This window comes from Crocuta crocuta, unplaced genomic scaffold, assembly GCF_008692635.1.
Source record: "Crocuta crocuta isolate KB4526 unplaced genomic scaffold, BGI_CrCroc_1.0 scaffold742, whole genome shotgun sequence".
NCBI classification, from domain to species: domain Eukaryota; kingdom Metazoa; phylum Chordata; class Mammalia; order Carnivora; family Hyaenidae; genus Crocuta; species Crocuta crocuta.
Genome location: NW_027530354.1, coordinates 1,391,122 through 1,409,766, shown reverse-complemented (window position 1 = coordinate 1,409,766; position 18,645 = coordinate 1,391,122). Strand labels below are relative to the sequence as shown.

Genomic DNA, 18,645 nt, shown 5'->3' with positions numbered 1-18,645 from the left:
CTCTTTTCAAGAGTCTGATGGTCATCTGTGTGTCTTCATTGGAGAAATGTCTGATCACATCTTCTGTTTTTCAACAGATTATTTTTTTGGTGTTCAGTTGCACAAGTTGTTTCTATATTTCAAATACTCTTTATTGGGTATGTCATTTGCAAATATCTTCTGTAGGTTGTCTTTCAGGTTTTTTTTTTTTTGATGGTTTCATTTGTTGTGCATTAGTTTTTATTTTGATGTAGTCCTAATCATTTATTTTTGCTTTTATTTCACTTCCTCAGGAGACCCATAGAGAAAAATGCTGCTATGGTCTATGTCAAAGGAATTACTGCCTATACTCTCTCGTAGGATATTAAAAAAATTTTTTTTTTGATTTCAGGATTGATATGTAGGTCTTTAATACATTATATTTTTGTGTAGGATGTGAGGAAGTGGTCCAGTTTTCCCAACACCTCTTTTTGAAGAGACTTTTTTCCCTCCTTTGTTGAAGATTAATTGACCATATAACTTTGTGTTTATTTCTAGGTTTTCCATTCTGTTCCATTGAACTATGTGTCTATTTTTGTGCCAGTACCTTAGTGTTTTGGGGTTTAAGTTTATTTATTTATTTATTTTAACAATTTCTATAGTCAATTGGGGCTCAAACTCACAACCTGGAGATCAAGAGTCACATACTCTTCCAACTGAGCCAGCCAGGTGCCCCAGAACCATACTGTTTTATTGCTACAGCTTTGTGGTATATCTTGAAATATGGGAATTTGATACCATTAGTTTTGTTCTTCCTTTTCAAGACTGCTTTGGTGATTCAGGGTCTTTTGAGGTTCCACACAAACTTTAGGATTATTTGTTTTAGTTCTGTGAAAAATGCTATTGGTATTTTGATAGGGATTGCATTAAATCTGTAGATTGCTTGGGTAGTATGAACATTTTAACAATATTTGTTCTTCCAATTCATAAGCATGAAATGTCTTGCCATTTCTTTGTGTTGTCTTTAACTTTGTCATCAATGTTTTATAGTTTTCAGAGTATAGGTCTTTTATCTCCTTAGTTAAGTTTATTCCTAGGCATTTTATTATTTTTAGTGCAATTGTAAATGGGATTGTTTTCTTAATTTCTCTTTCTGCTACTTCATTAGTGAATAAAAATCCAACAGATTCTGTACATTGACTTTATATCCTGTGACCTTACTGAATTCATTGATGAGTTCTAGTAGTTTTTTTGGTGGAGTCTTAGGGTTTTCTATGTATAGTAACATGTCATCTGCAAATAGTGGAAGTTTTACTTCTTCCTTACCAATTTGGATACATTTTATTCCTTTTTCTTATCTGATTGCTCTGGCCAGGACTTCTAGTACTATGAAGAATGAACGTGGTGGGAGTGGACATCCCTGTCTTGTTGCTGATCTTAGAAGAAAAGCTCTCAATTTTTTCACCAATGAATATGATACTAGCTGTGGGTTTTTCATAGAAGGTATGTTGGGGTATGTTCCCTCTAAACCTACTTTCCTGAGAGTTTTTATCATGAATGGATGTTATACTTATAATGAAATGTATTTGAAAAGCATTTCCTTGGCCAGTATTACTTTACAGCAGTGTTTCCCATAGAGGGGTGAATGTGTACCCCAAGGGAAGACCTTTTTGGCTGTCGCACCTGTGGAGGTGCCACTGGCATCTAGTAAGTAGACAGACCAGACCTGCTGCAAAGCATACTGCAATGTACACGATAGCCCCTCTCTTTACAACAACTACAATAAACACCCAGTTCCAAATATCATTAGTGCTCAGGTGAGATAAAATGTTGGAAAGCAAAACCATTCAAAACATCCTTTTTTTTTTTTTCCATTGAGCTTTGATGCAATGAACAGGTCAGGTTTTTTAAAAGGAGGATCATTCTAGACAAAATCTGAACATATGTAGTCATAGACTGGGAAAACTAAAACATGGCCCCAAATGACATTACTCAGAATAACTAAAGTATATAAAGGTATAAACAGTTTTCTAAATGGACATAGCTTTGGCATAATAAATCTCCACTTATATTCACTTCAAACTTTCATTTTTGTATCTGATACACAATAGGTACTCAACAAATATTTGAAGTAAGGAGGAAGGGAAAGATTTATTTTCTCGTACCACACTTCAGGATATTTTATAACATTAAGCCAAGACAATGGAGTGCATTAGATTATTAATATGTCTTCCAAAGTTCTTTCTTCCTCCATATTACTAGAAGGGAGCCAGCCAGCCAGAGCCATTCCATAGTCTCCCACTCTGCCAGGTGTATCCATAAAAGTTCTCACCAATGCACATGATGCTGCTTTTCCTTCATTTCCTCTCTTGCTCCCTGTAACATAGGTTTGGAATGTGCACATGGCAATGACACAGTTTCAACCATGCCAATGAGGCTAAGTCCCTAAAGGGAGCAGTGGGATAGATATAATCTGGGCTTTTGAATAACCACTTGGCTTAGAACTACTTCTCCAGCACAGATCACTCACCTCCAGAATGGTATGTGAGAAAAAAACTTATGAAATCTACCATACTTTGGGTCTCTTTGTTACAGCCACTTATAACAAGACAATTCTACAATTTTATATCCCCTATAAGTGCTATAAATACATTCTATCTGAAGAAATGTTAAACTGATAATTTTTTAAAGTTTCAGTGCAAATAATACTCAAAGATCTGTATCATATAGTCACTTTATAGTGATTATAGGTTACAAGGAAGAAATGTAATACTGTTAATTTTCATTTATCCAAAATAAATGGAAATAGAAGCCACACAAGAAATCTAGATCTGATTGCCCAAGGAATTAATTGTTTCATTGAGGTACTGTTTATGTAAACTCATGCTAATGACAGCAAGCTGAACTCTAAAATGTAGGCTAAAAGACAATTTTGGCTCCTAAAATGTTGTAATTATAGCATTTTCATCTTCTTGCCCTTGGTTCCCTTTGATTAAGATACTGATAAAAATTCCAGTAGCAAGAGGGAAAAGAAGTGAAAGCCAGAGGATTCTGCAAACTAAACAATTAGCATCAAACAGATGACTTCTTACTGGGTTATATATTCAAATTCTTACTATTCCGTTAAATTTAATTCAAAAGCCTCTACATCTATCGTGGTTTCAGAAAATATGTACCTCCTTCTCCTTGAGCACATTCTGAAACCTTGCAGTATTTTCCTCTAGACTTCATTTGACATATATATTTAGTCAACAGTGTATTCCTACTTTGTGTGGATGAGGGGGAATCATTGATAAAATATTTCTTATGCAACTGTAACATATATATATGTTAAGCAGTTCATATTTTCCATCAATATTGCACATCTTAAAATATAATCCCCTGCAATAAAAATTAATGTACTGAATATCACATCTGTTATAAAGACATGGACTTTTACTGGGAAATATTTTTACCTTAAAGATGAAAACAGTAAAAATACCAAGATATATATTGTAAATTTTAAAACTTTATCCCCCAAATCATATTTGTGCATTGTTCTGAGAAGTCTATGGCCATTAATCCAATGATCTATGCAATTTTTTATTATAACTTGAAAATCAAAAACATGAGGACAGCATGATTAAAAAAGTAAAAAGCTTGGTCTAAAATATCTTTTGAAAGATTCTAAAATTCTAGAGAATTTGAACGTCTCATAACAGAATCATTTCTAAATTTTTTCATGGTATAAATTTCATGGTATAAACCTTTATATCTGAAAAAAATCACAATTTACATATTAGGTTAAAAATATTTCCTACATTCAGAGAAATATTACTTTTGACACTTTTTAAAAGGTTTACTTCTCTCCCAATTGAACAGTAACGAACTGATTACTGATTGAGTAGATTTTTATTTAATTCAGGAATAAGTATCACATAATAAAAAAGTTTCACAATCTCTCTCCTTCCCAATTTCCTAGGGAGTCACTAATTTATAATCTACTGTTAAAGCAAGAGGCAACTCAATGACACATCTGGACCCAAGTAAATATTTCTCTGGTTTCACTAGTTCCCGTGAATGCACCCAAGGGAACAATCAGTACATGACCATAGTGAGTCTGTGACAGCTATGACAGTTATATGAAAATGGTATCATCTACTCTTAAAAATATAATCATCTAAAATCAATCACAATTCTCAAATTCAAAAAATGACAAAAAAGCTTTAAGAATCCCCAAAAAGACCAAATTCATGGATGCCACCTTTTCTACCTGAAATAATCACAATCTCTCTGGGCTTTCTTTGCATTTGATCTATGAACAATGGAGACTGGTGTCAGCTAGAGCTTCTCCACAGGGGCAGCACCTTAGGAGAGGATTTGGAAATAGGCAGAACATTTTGTTTTCACAGGGATAGGCACTTAGGGGTCAGGGCTAGGGGTCTGCCACACATCCAACAACTGTCTCCAGGGTCCCCTTGAACTTTCAAATGTCCCTCTATTCATTCTTTTCATTAGAACCTTCAGTTCAGCAGGACAACCTGGGCTAAAGAGTGAACTCCTTTTTACATATAAACAAGTTTTCATTTAGTTTTAACAAACACTGAATTTTCCAGGGACTTAACTCCCACATACATGTGCACTTTTGTTTGGAACTTCACCAAGTCATTCACCATTTCAGAAACACATCGCCTCATGCATGGCAAATCCACTCACTGTATCCAATCCCAATACAGCATACCTGGACCAGGATTCTTTTGCAATGACCACATTCATGGCAATGCTGAGTAGGTACCAACATGCCACTTACTTTATCATGTGCCTGAGCATTTATACACTGAAATTCATAGTGTGTTATAAATTACTTCCCTGTTACTTTATATCACAATGAGAGGAGTGTAGTGGGTATTTTTAACATAACCTACTTATCCATGCACTTATCCATGTATTTCATTGCAGGATAATGAAAGAGTAATACAAAATATTTTATTTTAAAAAGGGGGGGGTGGGCACACCTGGATGGCTCAGTCAGTTAGGTATCTGACTTAGGCTCAGGTCATGATCACAGTCAAGGAGTTCAAACCTCGGATTAGGCTCTGTGCTGACAATTAGGAGCCTGGAGCCTGCTTTGATTCTGTGTCTCCCTCTTTCTCTGCCCCTCCCCCACTTGCACTCTGTCTCTTAAAAATAAGTAAACATTTAAAAAAATTTTAAAAACTAAAATAGCAACAACAACAACAAAAACACCTCTAGGTTTGTAGGGATGCAAACCACTGACCTAGAATATGTAGTAAGGCTCCTTGCAAGTCCAACATTCCTTGATTCTATGAGAAACTTTCAGTTTGGCAAGCCTTGATCATTAGCAAGCCTTTACTTCTACCCTTATGTTTAAAAGTATTGCAATTAAGTTAAAAACAGAAATAAATATAGTTGCTAAGGTGATACATAAAAACACAGACTCTGCTAAACTCTCAAACATTTGTGCAAGTAATAAGAAACGCCATGGTAGCTGATGTCTTTTACAGGTTAATAGAGAGCAACAGAAAAATACCTAAGGTAGAACTGGAGTCTTGCTATCTATTTGGTTTCAAGAGACTACACTAGTGGCTTCACAAGTGACCTCTGTTCTCTCCTTGGGCTGAGTGTAGTACATGTTAGTGATGCACTGCCTTAGCATTTCTCCCACGAAGTTCATTTATCAAGAAAATATACATTGGCAAGCAATACAAATGTTTCCAGTGTGGAACAGGATGAATACCTCTCACAGCCAAGCTGTTCACCAGTCTACTTAGCAAAGCTTGTCATTCAAAAAGCAACACCTTCAACTCATTACTGGCTTACAGATGGTACAAATATACTCTCATTTTTCTGGCACAATCATTCTCTGTCATCAGACTGAGGAGTAATGATTATCCTCACTGTACTGATTTCTAGTTTGTGAAAATTAACTGTAGTCACCCCTTCCCCATACAACTGGATCCTTAACATGCCCACCTTCACTATTTCTGACCATCCACCATTATTATCTCTTTAATCCAGTATACTAATGTCCATTGGGAGCAACAATTCAATTTACTATAAATTTTCAGATGTTAAAGTAAGCCCCTAAGACAAAGTTGGAGGAAATACTACTTGGTAAAAAAACAAACAAACAAAAAAAAACAAACAAAAATACCAAAAAGCAACCCATACTTCATGTATAATAAATATAGCCATCCTGGCCAAATGACCAAGAGCCAAGAAACACCTGATTACACTCAAAGTATTCAAATAAAAGAAAACAATAAAAATTAGGTTTGGCTAACGTACCAAAACAAGTATAGATTAAGAACAACCAATTATACAATTGTGCATCAAGAAAGTTTAACATTATTTTTAAAGCAACAGAATGCTATTGAGGTATTTAAATAACATATCAGAAGATAATTCTGCATGAGTTTTGAAAATTACAAGATCAGATGAAAAAGTTAATAAAACTATTTGAAGGTATATGTAGTTTTTAAGGGATATATATTAGTTTTAACTCTTATGAGCTTCTGAAAGAAATCATTTATAATTGAGAAAGGAAGGAAAATCTAAATTATCAGTAATTATCTTTAATAAATGACTGATAATTTTTCCTCCTCACCTCACATACATGTAGGATATCAAATTTGCAATTTTCTGAAAACTTACAACCAAATAACCACATGAAACAATACCACTTAAGTCTCAACTTTCCGATACTAAACAGTATGGTCTTGGTCTCCATCATTAGAATGACCGACCATCTGACTTCAGTGTTTGGATGTATAAAGATTATGGGGTGGGCATTTAGAGTGAGGGGCACATTTTAACCAGATGAAACATTTTAAATCTACAGGATTCAAAAACTGAGAGAAGCAGCTTTGTCCCTGGCCCTTTGAAAAAAAAGAAAACCATAGAACAATGGGCCTCAGCCCTAGAAGCTTCTTACCCGCAGAGCCTCGATGACCAGGTCTCTGGCCTCCAACTCCCCTTCCATCACGCTGAGGAGCATTCGAAGCTCTGATTTACTGAGGGTGTCCACATCAAACTCTTTTTTCTATAACACAAATATTTAAAAAGCAATGAAAAAAACTATTAGTGGGACAATACACACATCTTAAAGGTTTGCAATGGACTGTTTTTATCTCAGTGGCTCAGCAAATCCCAGAAGCACAGGGGCCCTGTTCAGCAGCAGATAATCTATGCCCAAACCTTTTAGGAGGAGGGGTAAAAACTGTAAGGCCACCGGCCCAAATCTCTTAATAAAGGAAATCTTTTTTCCTAGCCTGCCTGCACACCTGGATTCAAAATCTCTTCAAATTGTGACACCAATTGAAAGTCTCTGGAGTTTCTATCAAAACAGGCCTGGTATATGTTCAGGAGAAGTTGCAGGGGTAGCAAAGAAAGCACGAGAATGTATTCATAGAAAGGCCCCAACCTAAAGGCTCCTGGGAGGTTATTATAAATTCCGGGACATCCAATAATAACAGGTCATGTTTATAGAACACTCCACAGCAGAGGTAACCAGCTGGCAGCCTACAGCCAAATCTGGCCTACAGATGTGTATAGCTTGGGCCACAAAGGGTTTTATTTTTTATTCAGCCAGCAATGGGGAAAAAAATAAAAATAAAATCCTGAGGATGTCACAGAAAAATCTAGATCTCTGGTTTCTCTTCAAAATTCAGATGACCGGTTAAACCTGCGCCCACATTTCCAAAGAGCAATAATCTGCAGAACCAAGAAGCAGTCCCTTTAGAAGGAATATGCTCTTGGCTTTGCTACCTGACTCTCCCCACCAAACACACACAGATACACACAGGGCAGACAAATGTACTTTGACGAGACCTGTACCACCACCCACATTTAATCAACTGGGTCTGTGGGCAGATGAGTCTGGAACCTGCTATATGGTTGCCAAATGCTTTTTTAAGCAATGCCTTGTAACTTTTTGCCATTCCAAAGGCAGGCTGGGGCTGGAGTATGTGAACCTCCAGAGACTCAGCTACATCACAAGGTATCAGCACCATGGTCCAGGGGACACAATCCTCACTCATCACTCTTCCAGCTCCATTGTCTTTTCTACATTCCTTCCTTAACTGTATCCAATCTTACCTCTTTATATACCATTACTATACCAGAGACGCCCAATATTTTTGTCTCCAACTCTGTCCCCTTTCCTCACAAGTTTTAGGAGCAACTCTTCCGGCTGCCATCTTAGGATCAACTAGCATGCTCACAGCCCAGTCTGGGCAAATCCACAGCCTGAGCTCCTCTACACACACAGTCTACTGTGCCCTTCTCTGCAGGGACTCATTGGATAAACCCATTCACCGTCAGAGGGTGGGGAACACATGTTCATCCCCAAATGCCTCAGAATACCCAACCTCAGAAGCCATTCTTCAGAACGTTCCAGAACATTATTTCACATTTGCACAGCACCCAATGGCTTCCAAAGTATTCTCAAAAAATCAAATCTAATCTGTAAGATAGGATCTCTATTTTTCAGTTAAGAAAACCACAACTCAGAGAACTTAAATCATTCAACCAGGAAATGACAAAACTACAAACAAGTGCCTGTTGGCACACTTTACCAACACAGTGACAACATTCTAGAGATGAAAAATGGTGCCATTCTATCAATCAGCTAATAAGAACCTGTTTAACACCCAAATATCTGGCCCCATATTATCCTTGTGATGACACAGAAGTAAACATGGCAAGCCCATACATGATTCCATGGAGTTTCAAACAGGCACCAGAACTGGTTACTTCTCAGTTTCAAAGAAGCCTTCTAGAAGGAGATAATAATGGTACAAAGAGAAAAGAGACCAGAACTAGCTGGTTCTCCAAAGAAAGATTTTAAAAGGACCTTTCTCTTAAAATGGTTTCTTTTTGCACATAGATTAGAGCAGTTATTTGGAAAGGCCGGGGCTCAGGATGGAAAAAGAGAAAAGAAGACAACAGGAAGCCTAAAGGATAGGTTATTTCTAGGAGGCTCTTGCTTAGAAAGTCAACTTAAGAGATATTCCCTGTTAATGGTAAAATCTAATACACTAGGGCTCAAATTCTGCTCCCACGACATGGCTGGTGGTGTTACACGGGTCTTACAACACAGTTGTTCTCAAAGGCAGGCTTGCATAAGAATCACCTGGGGCCTTGAATGTGACTTTGTAACAAGCTACCATTGCTGCTGCTGGTCCAAGGACTACACGTGGCGAGGCATTTGTATTTTTCCTGATCTGTTTTCTCAACTATGGAATAGAAATCCTAACATCTACCCCGCAAAGTTCTTGTGAGCATGAAGCAAGAACACATAAATAAAGGAAGTGCTAAATAAAAGTGGTGATTGTTATTATCCAGGCTGAGGGCACCCAGATATTTTATGTAGAAAGGAGTGGGCTGTTGGCGACAAGCCTATTTCTTTGAAAGTCTACCAACCTAAGTCTGATAAACTCAGTTTATTGACTATGATGAAAGACAGACTCTTTTATCCTGCTTTTTTCCCCACTAAGATGGAAGAGTGAGCTGCAATTCTTATGTGCTTTAGAGGGTAATGTTTTATTAATGCTGCTGCTGGTTGTTCTAAAGATTTTAATTAATTGTATATTTTATTGTCCTTGTTTCCCCGAAGCTTCATAAGCAAAGCACTCCATTTTAGATACTAATAAATTATGAATGACATTGCCAAGATTCTGATTCATATTACAGTCAGGAGGGCTTGCTCTGGTTCCATCATCATCAACATTACATGTGACCTGCAACCAACACTTCTGTTTTTTAATAGATCACCATCAATAAAAAGGGAAATTGATTAAAGTAAAAAAATCACTGCTACAAGGGTTCTCGCTAAACCATTGATTAGGTTACATAGAATGTAAAAAAAATCTGTTTCCTGTCACAATGTATTAAGTGATGCACTATTTTAAATACATAGTTTGGCTGTCTGCGGGGCTGCTGCTCTCACCCCTGGGTCCTCACTAAAAATGATATTACTTCCTGGCCTTCAAGGATATTCTAATAATATTTTCAAATTGTCATTTTCTAATGCTTAACATTTTCATCCACTATTCTTGCAAAACAGCATAATAAAAAAGTATATGAAATTATATTAGAAGTCATTTATTTTGCTAATAAATTCAAAGTACTTTAGTATGGTTAGAAATATAAAGAAGGCCCAAAGCGAAAATCCCAATAAAGAAGTCTGTTAGTTTCACATGAAGTAGTAGCTATCTGACTTGATCCATTTGTGGTACAGTGGTAATTACATATAGGAAAAGTACTAATTTTTTTGGCTTAAGAACAAAATAATTATTCTTTTAATTTTTTTAATGTTTATTTATTTTTGAGAGAGAGAGAGGGCATGCGAGCAGGGGAGGGTCAGAGAGAGAGGGAGACAAAGAATCCAAAACAGGCTCCAGGCTCTGAACTAGCTATCAGCACAGAGCACGATGCAGGTCTCGAACCCACAAACCGCGAGATGACCCAAGCCAAAGTAGGACACCTAACCGACTGAGCCACTCAGGTGCCCCTAAAATAATTATTCTAAATTTTTTTTCTTAAACCATTTTGAGCTATGATTGTCATACAAAATGCTGTAAATATGTAATATGTACAACTTGATAAGTTTGGAGATATAGGAAACATCACCATAATCCATGCCATAAAGAAATCTAACACCTCCAAGTTTCCTATTATTTTGATAGATTTATATTTTAAAAGACAAACTAACTTGATAACCTAACTTCAAAAAAAAAAAAGATAGAAAACAGAATAGATAGAAATGCCACCACTTACATAAAAAATTCGGATCTCTATCAGGGCATCCATGAAAACATGACAACCCCACTCTCCCACCAAAAAAAAAAAAAAAAAAATCACAGCACACATGTTCACACACTAAGCTTTATTACTACTGTACTTGCTTTCCTAATTAAAGAAAAATCCAGATCTCATTTTTAAGTGATAGTAGGGAAAGAAAAGAAAGAGGGAAAGAGAGAGAAAGAGAAAGAGAGAAAGAACACAGCTAAATTTCAATTCTACAGGCCACCCTGTCTGTCATGTTTGATGTTTGCCAGAAAGAGGACTCCAGGAGAAGTGCTTCTTAACACCTAGTTTTAAAAATCTGGCATAGGCAGTTTAAACTAATCCAGAGTCTGGTCATCAAAGAAAGAGAGAGCTTTCTATGGGACATAAACAAATATATAATCTGAAAGAGAAGACAAAACCCCAAACTCTTACCGTTCAACACAGCAGTATTCAACAAGGTCTGGGATGGGTGTGGGGAGGGCATTCTTCCAGATTTTTTTTAAACAGGCTGAGAGAGAGTGGGAGGGAATAGACAAAATAGAACCTGGCTGAGTAAAGTCTTCTTCAATTGGCAGAATTGAACATAGGCCAATACCAGTATTCCTCACTACCACTCCACACCCTAAAGTACTGAGTTTTATGTAGGGAATTTCAACGGTCACAGTCAATTAGGGCCAGGAGATCCTTACCCATATCCTTTAAGAATTAATGGAGTCAGAACATTGATGGTTGCCAAAAAGCACTTAGAAGAGGTTTTAAGCCACAGTGGCAGAAGTGCCCTTCAGATCTTTGCCCAAACGTACCAGTTATGGTGAAAATCTAGTGACCAAACACAAACCAGACATATTCTCTGGAACTTCCCACAAACATCAAGAGCATCTCCTCCAGTTTCAAATCTAGTGGGCCACCTACCATACATGTGATCAACGAATTTACCACGTGGGAAGGAGGTGAGATACCTCAGAAAGCCGATGGGTTAGAAGGACTTTATTTCATCTGTTTGGATCTCAGTTTTCTCAGTGGTAAACTACGAATATTGTACTAAGTGATCTCTAACATCCCCTCCCCCAGCTCTCAAATGTCCTGAGTTGATAGACTATCGGGGTAACTGGATTACTGGACTGAGGAAATATAGGTCATTCCATGAAGCCTTTGAGAAATAATTTGAAGTCAACTGATTTTTCCACTCTGCTCTGAAGTTACAATGTAATTGTAATTTCCTTCCCAGTCTAATACAGCATGCTAATAATTAATGAGGTGCATTTAGAACTTTCAATGTAAGCAAGATTTATGGGTTGGGGATAAGAGGCATAAACAGGAGGGAAACAATGAAATTCATATTGAAATTTCAAGGAAAAAATAAAAATCTGAAGACTGTATCATTTACATGAAAAAAATCCAACTTTTTCCAGGTACACAGAACATTCACAATATTAAGAAAATGTGAATTCAGGGGCCCCTGGGTGGCTCAGTCNTCAAAAAAAAAAAAAAAAAAAAATTAAAAAATTAAAGAAAATGTGAATTCAGCTAATTATATGGATTTTCATGAAGAAAAGTACATTTTCATGCTCTAAAATTATTTCAAGTCTCTGACATTACATCTTGCTTTGAGATTATTTCTCCTGATTTCTCTCTATAGGGACAAAAGAATGTTACTTATAGGGTTTGCAGAACTTTAATTTTGTTCTTCCTAATACTTTGTCCTCTAATTCATCAGAATCCTGTCTTTCTTGAGGACATAGTTCAAATCTCACTTCCATAGGTCTTTACAGACTGTACAGACTCCAGAAATCTCTCCTTCCCTACAGTCAGTCTTACAGTCTGCTCTCTTACTTCACTGGACAAGTAATCACATCCTGCCCTGTGCATCTCCTCATATTAAACTCACTCATCTATCTTCATGCTCTATTTTCTCACCCCTACTAGAAATGTCACAACAGCAAGAATATATTGCATCCTCAACTGATCTTACCTAACATGTATGCCCACCTTTGGTAGAAACTGCCCATTTCACTCAGCATGCAAACACAAAGCCTGCAAATCCTGTAAATTATGATACAATGTTATAGCCTATTCTAAGGAAAGCTAAGTAACTGGTCAATCATTTTCACTCATTGTTTCAAAAATCATCTAGAGTAATCTCAACTAGGGCAACGTGATGTGTAGCTTTAAAGCAACATGCTAAGAACCTGGAGACAGCTCTCCATGGCCCTGTACCTCAAATCAACCCACAGTGCCTGAGGTCTTTCATGCAAGACAACCAACTGAGTATACCGAAAAGAAGTAAAACCGACAAGTAAGTAGAATGACAGGAAGGAAACCTGGCAATGGGTATAACCAATTTTAAGTACAAGAGGACTGTAATGATAAGCAGAAAAGTGGGTAGGTGAGGGGTGACAACCTCTAATGATTAAGTGCAGCCACCTCCCTTTTCCTCCTTTCAGATCTCTCAGTCTCCATTTCCTCTTTGGGAGAAAAGAAGGAAGGAAGGAACCAACCGCATCTCGGATAAAACAAGTGTCTATTTCCATTCTAACTCAGCTTTTCAATGTTCCATCGGCCCTACATGGCACATCTCCACATGCAAACCCATTTCCAGATCCAATAACTGTCCCTTAAGAAGCTTATAATGCATTGAAGAATATCATCTTGATTATCTGTAGGTGATAAATGGCAGCACACTGATTTTCAAATGAAGAGGCTGAGACACAGACTGCTAACTGATATTCTTACAGTTACAAAGCCCTTCTGTGGAAGAACTCAGGCATTTGGAATCATCTTTTTGCCTCTTCAATGAAATATAAAAATGTCAAAACGAAACCATGTTTTTCTACATTGCATATTGCATCATATTGTACAGAGCAGTAACATTTCATTATTTTTGTACAAGTTATTTATAAAGATTAACAATTTTTTAAAAAATTCTTTGATTTTAGTATCATTATCATCTTTCTCGTAACTGTTCTCCATTTTTTCTAACTGACATCTAGGAAAAAAGACAAGTTTCCTTTTCCATGTTATAAAAGTCTTGCAAAGGAGCGCCAATAGAGAAGAATACAATTGAATACATTCAAATAAAGTATTTTCTAAGGGTGCCTGGGTGGCTTAGTTGATTAAGCATCTGACTCTTCATTACGGCTCAGATTATGATCTCAGGGTTCAGTTCATCAAACTGAACTCTTCATCGGGCTCTGCACTGACAGTGTGAAGCCTGCTTGGGATTCTCTCACTCCCTCTCTCTCTCTTGCCTTCCCTGGCTCTCGCTCTCTTTCTCTCTCTCAAAATAAATAAACTTTAAAAAATGAATAGGCGAACCTGGGTGGCTCAGTTAGTTAAGTATCTGACTTCGGCTCAGATCATGATCTCACAGTCCATGGGTCCCAGCCCAATGTCAAGCTCTGTCCTGACAGCTCAGAGCCTGGAGCCTGCTTCTGATTCTGTGTCTCCCTCTCTCTCTGCCCATCTCTCACTTGCATGCTGTCTCTCTCTCTCAAAAATAAACGCTAAAAAATATATTTTTTAAATAAATAAATAGGGGTGTCTGGGTGGCTCAGTGAGTTGAGCATCCAACTTCGTCTCAGGTCATGATCTTGTGGTCCATCAGTTTGAGCCCCACATCAGGCTCTGTGTTGATAGTTCAGATTCTGTGTCTCCCTCTCTTGCTCTCTGCCCTTCCTCCCTCTCAAAAATAAACATAAATAAATAAATAAAGTCTTTTCTAAAGCAACACTCAGATGTGATTAGATAGCAAAGTATATGGGGGCAGAAAGAAGAGAAACTATTCCATCTTTCCTAGGCACATTTAAAGTTGAATTCTAGTCCCAGATTTCTGGGCATTTGCAGACTATTCGAAAGCCATTCCTAACTATCTTCCCGCCCAATCTTTCCTTTTTTTCCCCTTTTCCTGTTTCCAAATGTCCTTCTATTTTTGCCTTGACCCCCCTCAATCATCTGCTCCCTCCAAAACCCCGGTGGGTGATTTGACCTTGACTCTTATAGAAAAAATTCAGGATAGGAGGGATGCAGTTACCATCTCAGCCATTATTCTGAAGAGTGAATCTAAAGGGAAAACTAACAGTGGTGGATATTAAATTTAAAAAACAACAGCCTGTGAAATATCTGAAAGGTCACTGAGGAAAGCAGCATGGAAAGAGAAATATACAAACAAAAATCAGAAAGAACAAAAACAAATCAGAAAATCAGGGTCATCTTTCAGAAACAAGAAAAGCTCTGTAACATCTATAATGTTAATTACTAGAAATCACAGACCAACATTTTCACGACAATCCAGTTAATACACAAAGTAAATTTCCTAATTAGCCAATCAAAATTAAGTATTGTAACACAGCTTCCTGGTGAGTGTTCATTTTCTTTATTCAGTAAATATTAGTGGAACACCTACCATGTACGTGCCTGGCACAGTGCTTAACCTTTCGTTTCTTTTAGAAACAAAACCCACATGCTTTTCTTGAAGGAGGCTGCGCTGTCGCAGCCACAGCCTTGCTGTCCACAAGACCCACAGCAGATATTTGTAAATGGCTGAGGAAGTACTCAGTCTGTGAAACATTGTCTCACCTCATAAAGTTACATGAAACACAAGAGGAGAGAACCAACTGGCAATCTAGCCCAGGCACGGATTCAATCACAGAGAAGACAAATGCTTCGCTCTAAGCAAAACTGCTCCTGCGAGAAATGTAACAACGACAATACCAACAATAATAAAGTCAAAAAACAGGCACAAACAGAAATGTACATTATTTAAGAAGAAAACAGTGAAAAGTAGCATGTTGAAAACATCAGTTATTTTCTAATCACGGGGGAATTTTTTAATCTACTTCCTCAATTTCTAACCTATTTTTCTAAAGCACACTGTTGATACTGAAGTTGAGACCTCCTGTTGGAAAGCCCCTCACCTGTGCCCCAGGCCACCTTTCAAAGAATCCTAAGAACCAGCCACATGGCACACAGCTTCCTGCCATTTCCACTTCCAAGTCCTCCTTCCGTCTCGAGGCCCAGGTCAAATGCCATCCTTCTGTGGAATGTTTCCAGGTCCTTCCACTAGGGATCCTCTCCATGACTCTTCCCCAGACTCCTAATATAAATTGTTTCTGCCTTTCATGACACCATCACGTCTGATTTGACTCGGTATTAATCAGTTTCCACCATGGGAGTGTGTTACTTCAAGGCAGCAAAGACATTGCTCATGATGCCACCATCTTGGTGAGTAGTTGGTAATGTGTTAAATCTGAATTATTCCCTACTTAACTATTATGCTCTGTATAACTTCCAATTTCTATAGCTGCCATATAGCTATAGATTTTTTCAAAAGAAAGGTTAGCAAAATTGGCTAAGAAGCTGCTTTTCTTTGCATTTACATTCAATACTATCACCTGGAAAACAAAAATGTGCATAGTATTGTTTAACATTACTATCGTGCATTTAATAAAATCACTGTCCAAGTTTTTTTTTCTTGTTACTATCACCGTGACAACAAAATTTATATCTACTTTTTGCATATTAGCTGCTCCAGAAAAGTCCAGAATGACAAGAATGTTGGCCAGTTTTCCAAATATAGCTTTAAAAAGACCTCCATTTTCCTTTCACTCTTAAATTCTTTGGTGACAATAAAAAAGCAGGAAGATTTCTGTTTTCCATACTGCCTTATCCATTAGGAGTTATTTTCAGAGTAGAAATAGCAATATAGCCTATAAAAGTCATCACATTTGGCTAAGGCACTGAAAATAACCCAGGTCTCTCGCATGGTTCACAGCAAAGACTATTAATATGATCCTATTGAATAATGTAACTGTTACCCAGCTTTACACTTGGGATGCTTTCAGGATTTAAACAGCTAAGAACAACGATCACAAACTAAATTTAAAACACTCCACTGAAAATCACATTAAGCTGAAAACTATAAATTAAACTTGTCTCTAAGCAACAATCTAAATAGTCAAAACTTAGTGAAAACACTCACTTTCAAAAATAACCTACTGCTTTGAAGTCTCCATTGGTTCATGGCTGCCAAATGTACATATAAAAATGCATAATATGTAAACTAATTTGAAATGAAATGAATCTCTACAATGAAAAAAGTTCCTAAAAATGAAAAAAAAATCTCAGTTGCCATGAACCCAAATACATAAAAATGCCTTTGATTTTTAACCATTAGATAAGAAGCAGTTATAATGACAATTATCATTCCTCAACCTAGCTTTGATTTAAAAATCAGTCTAAGTGAAGTGGCCACTATGGGAGGACCACGTTAAAAGTAAAATGCCCGGTTTACTGTATAATAAGCCATCATCAGAATTTTACTACAGCCTTAATTTTTTTTAAAAATACTATCATCCTTATTGCATTCTCTAAAGGATTCTATAAAAATAGCGAGTTTTTACTTTCACAGATTTTTCATGACTATACTATTAACCACAGTGAAATTATAAAATCCCCACCTATCCACAATGAAAAATCAGACTCCTGAAAATTTTAAACAGCAGAAAGGGAACACAGCCCTTAACACAAAAAATCTGTCTGGTGTCCAAGATTCTGTTTGCAATCTAACCAAATAAAACTATAGGACAGCTACAGACCATAAATCAGATGTTTGTGCTTGGTTTAATCGTCAGGTGATTAAATACTGAGGGTAAGCAGAAAGAAGCCTGTTCCAAGTCGATTAAACAAATTCAACCTTCTTGAGAAACACACATACCCCTACCTCTTTCTTTTCCCTCTCACTCCTCTCCCCTTAGCATCTCCTGGGGTTGAAGGTACCCAATCATTTCCACTTCCCAGAGAGGCTGGTGTCTTAATAGCTGGCTTCCTTACTGTACTTCACAAAGGGTAACTGATTCACTGCATCACAAGAGAGCAGGTTTCGTTTCAAATCGTAAATTCACGTTTTCCAGGCAAAGAATGAAAAAAAATCAATTTTCCTAAAAGTTTCAAATTAAAACCTGCAAGTTTCACAAGTGGAAATCAGGAGCCCTCCTCCTCCTCCGTTTTTCCTTTTCTCCCTGTTTCTCTTCCCTCCCCAGCTCAGCTCAAGTAGCTTCCTCCACCTCTCCCTCTCCCTCCCCAGAAAGCCCCACGTCCAAACAGAGCGGGAAGAAGTCACAGCAGCCCAGATTATTCACACCTGGCCCTGCCCTCTGCTGCTCGTGCACCGACTCTGCTTGGGAAAGAACTGAGGGGCGTCCATGCTCCTCTCGCTCGATCCCACCCGGAATCTCCCGCTACAACAGCGGGATCGCGCCAAGGGTGCTAGGCGTTCCTAGGGCTGCCTTTCTTTGCAGCTCCTTGCAGCTCCTGCAAAGCTGCTTCTCAACTCCCAAAACGTCTGCACCCAGGAAATGCAGGTCCAGCCCTCCCCGAAGGTACGGGCTGGAAACCACCATGCAGTCTCTGTGCACGCGGATATTCTGGGGCTTAAAGTGGGGCCGGCGATGTATGGAAGCTCATTCGGCTTCTAGAGCCCCGCGAAGAACAATGTGTTGACACCAGGTGCTGAATCTCCACCCTGCCCGGGCATCTTCTTGGGAAGAACGAGGACACCTTCCCACTCCCCACCCCCTACCACCAAGTGACGGGGCAGCAGGCAGCTAGAACCCAAAGCTCCGACGTGCAGCGGGGGCAGCAGCGCCCACAGCCGGGCGCCGGGCCTCCCTCAAGGGGCCTCGGGCACAGGAACACACGCACGCACACACACACACACACACACACACACACACACACAATGGGTATCGCCACACCTGCCTGGCGACGACCCGTCACCCCCGAGCTGCCTTCCAGGGTCCGCTGAGAGATGCCAGGCAGCCCCGAGACGCTAGCCCACAACCACGCGCGCAGCGAGAGGCGAACAATGGGGGGTCAAGTTCGCCTAGAAACACACCCCGG

The 18,645-nt window shown here is 38.3% G+C and overlaps 1 protein-coding gene across 1 annotated transcript in view; it reads right to left on the bottom strand.

Moving 5' to 3' along the window:
* Positions 1-18,645, bottom strand: part of CTTNBP2 (cortactin binding protein 2) — a 301,900-nt gene that overhangs the window by 127,894 nt on the left and 155,361 nt on the right. The window contains exon 4 of the mRNA XM_077765846.1: positions 6,893-7,000. Within this exon, the coding sequence (XP_077621972.1) occupies positions 6,893-7,000 (108 nt within the window). The remainder of the gene's footprint in view (positions 1-6,892; positions 7,001-18,645) is intronic.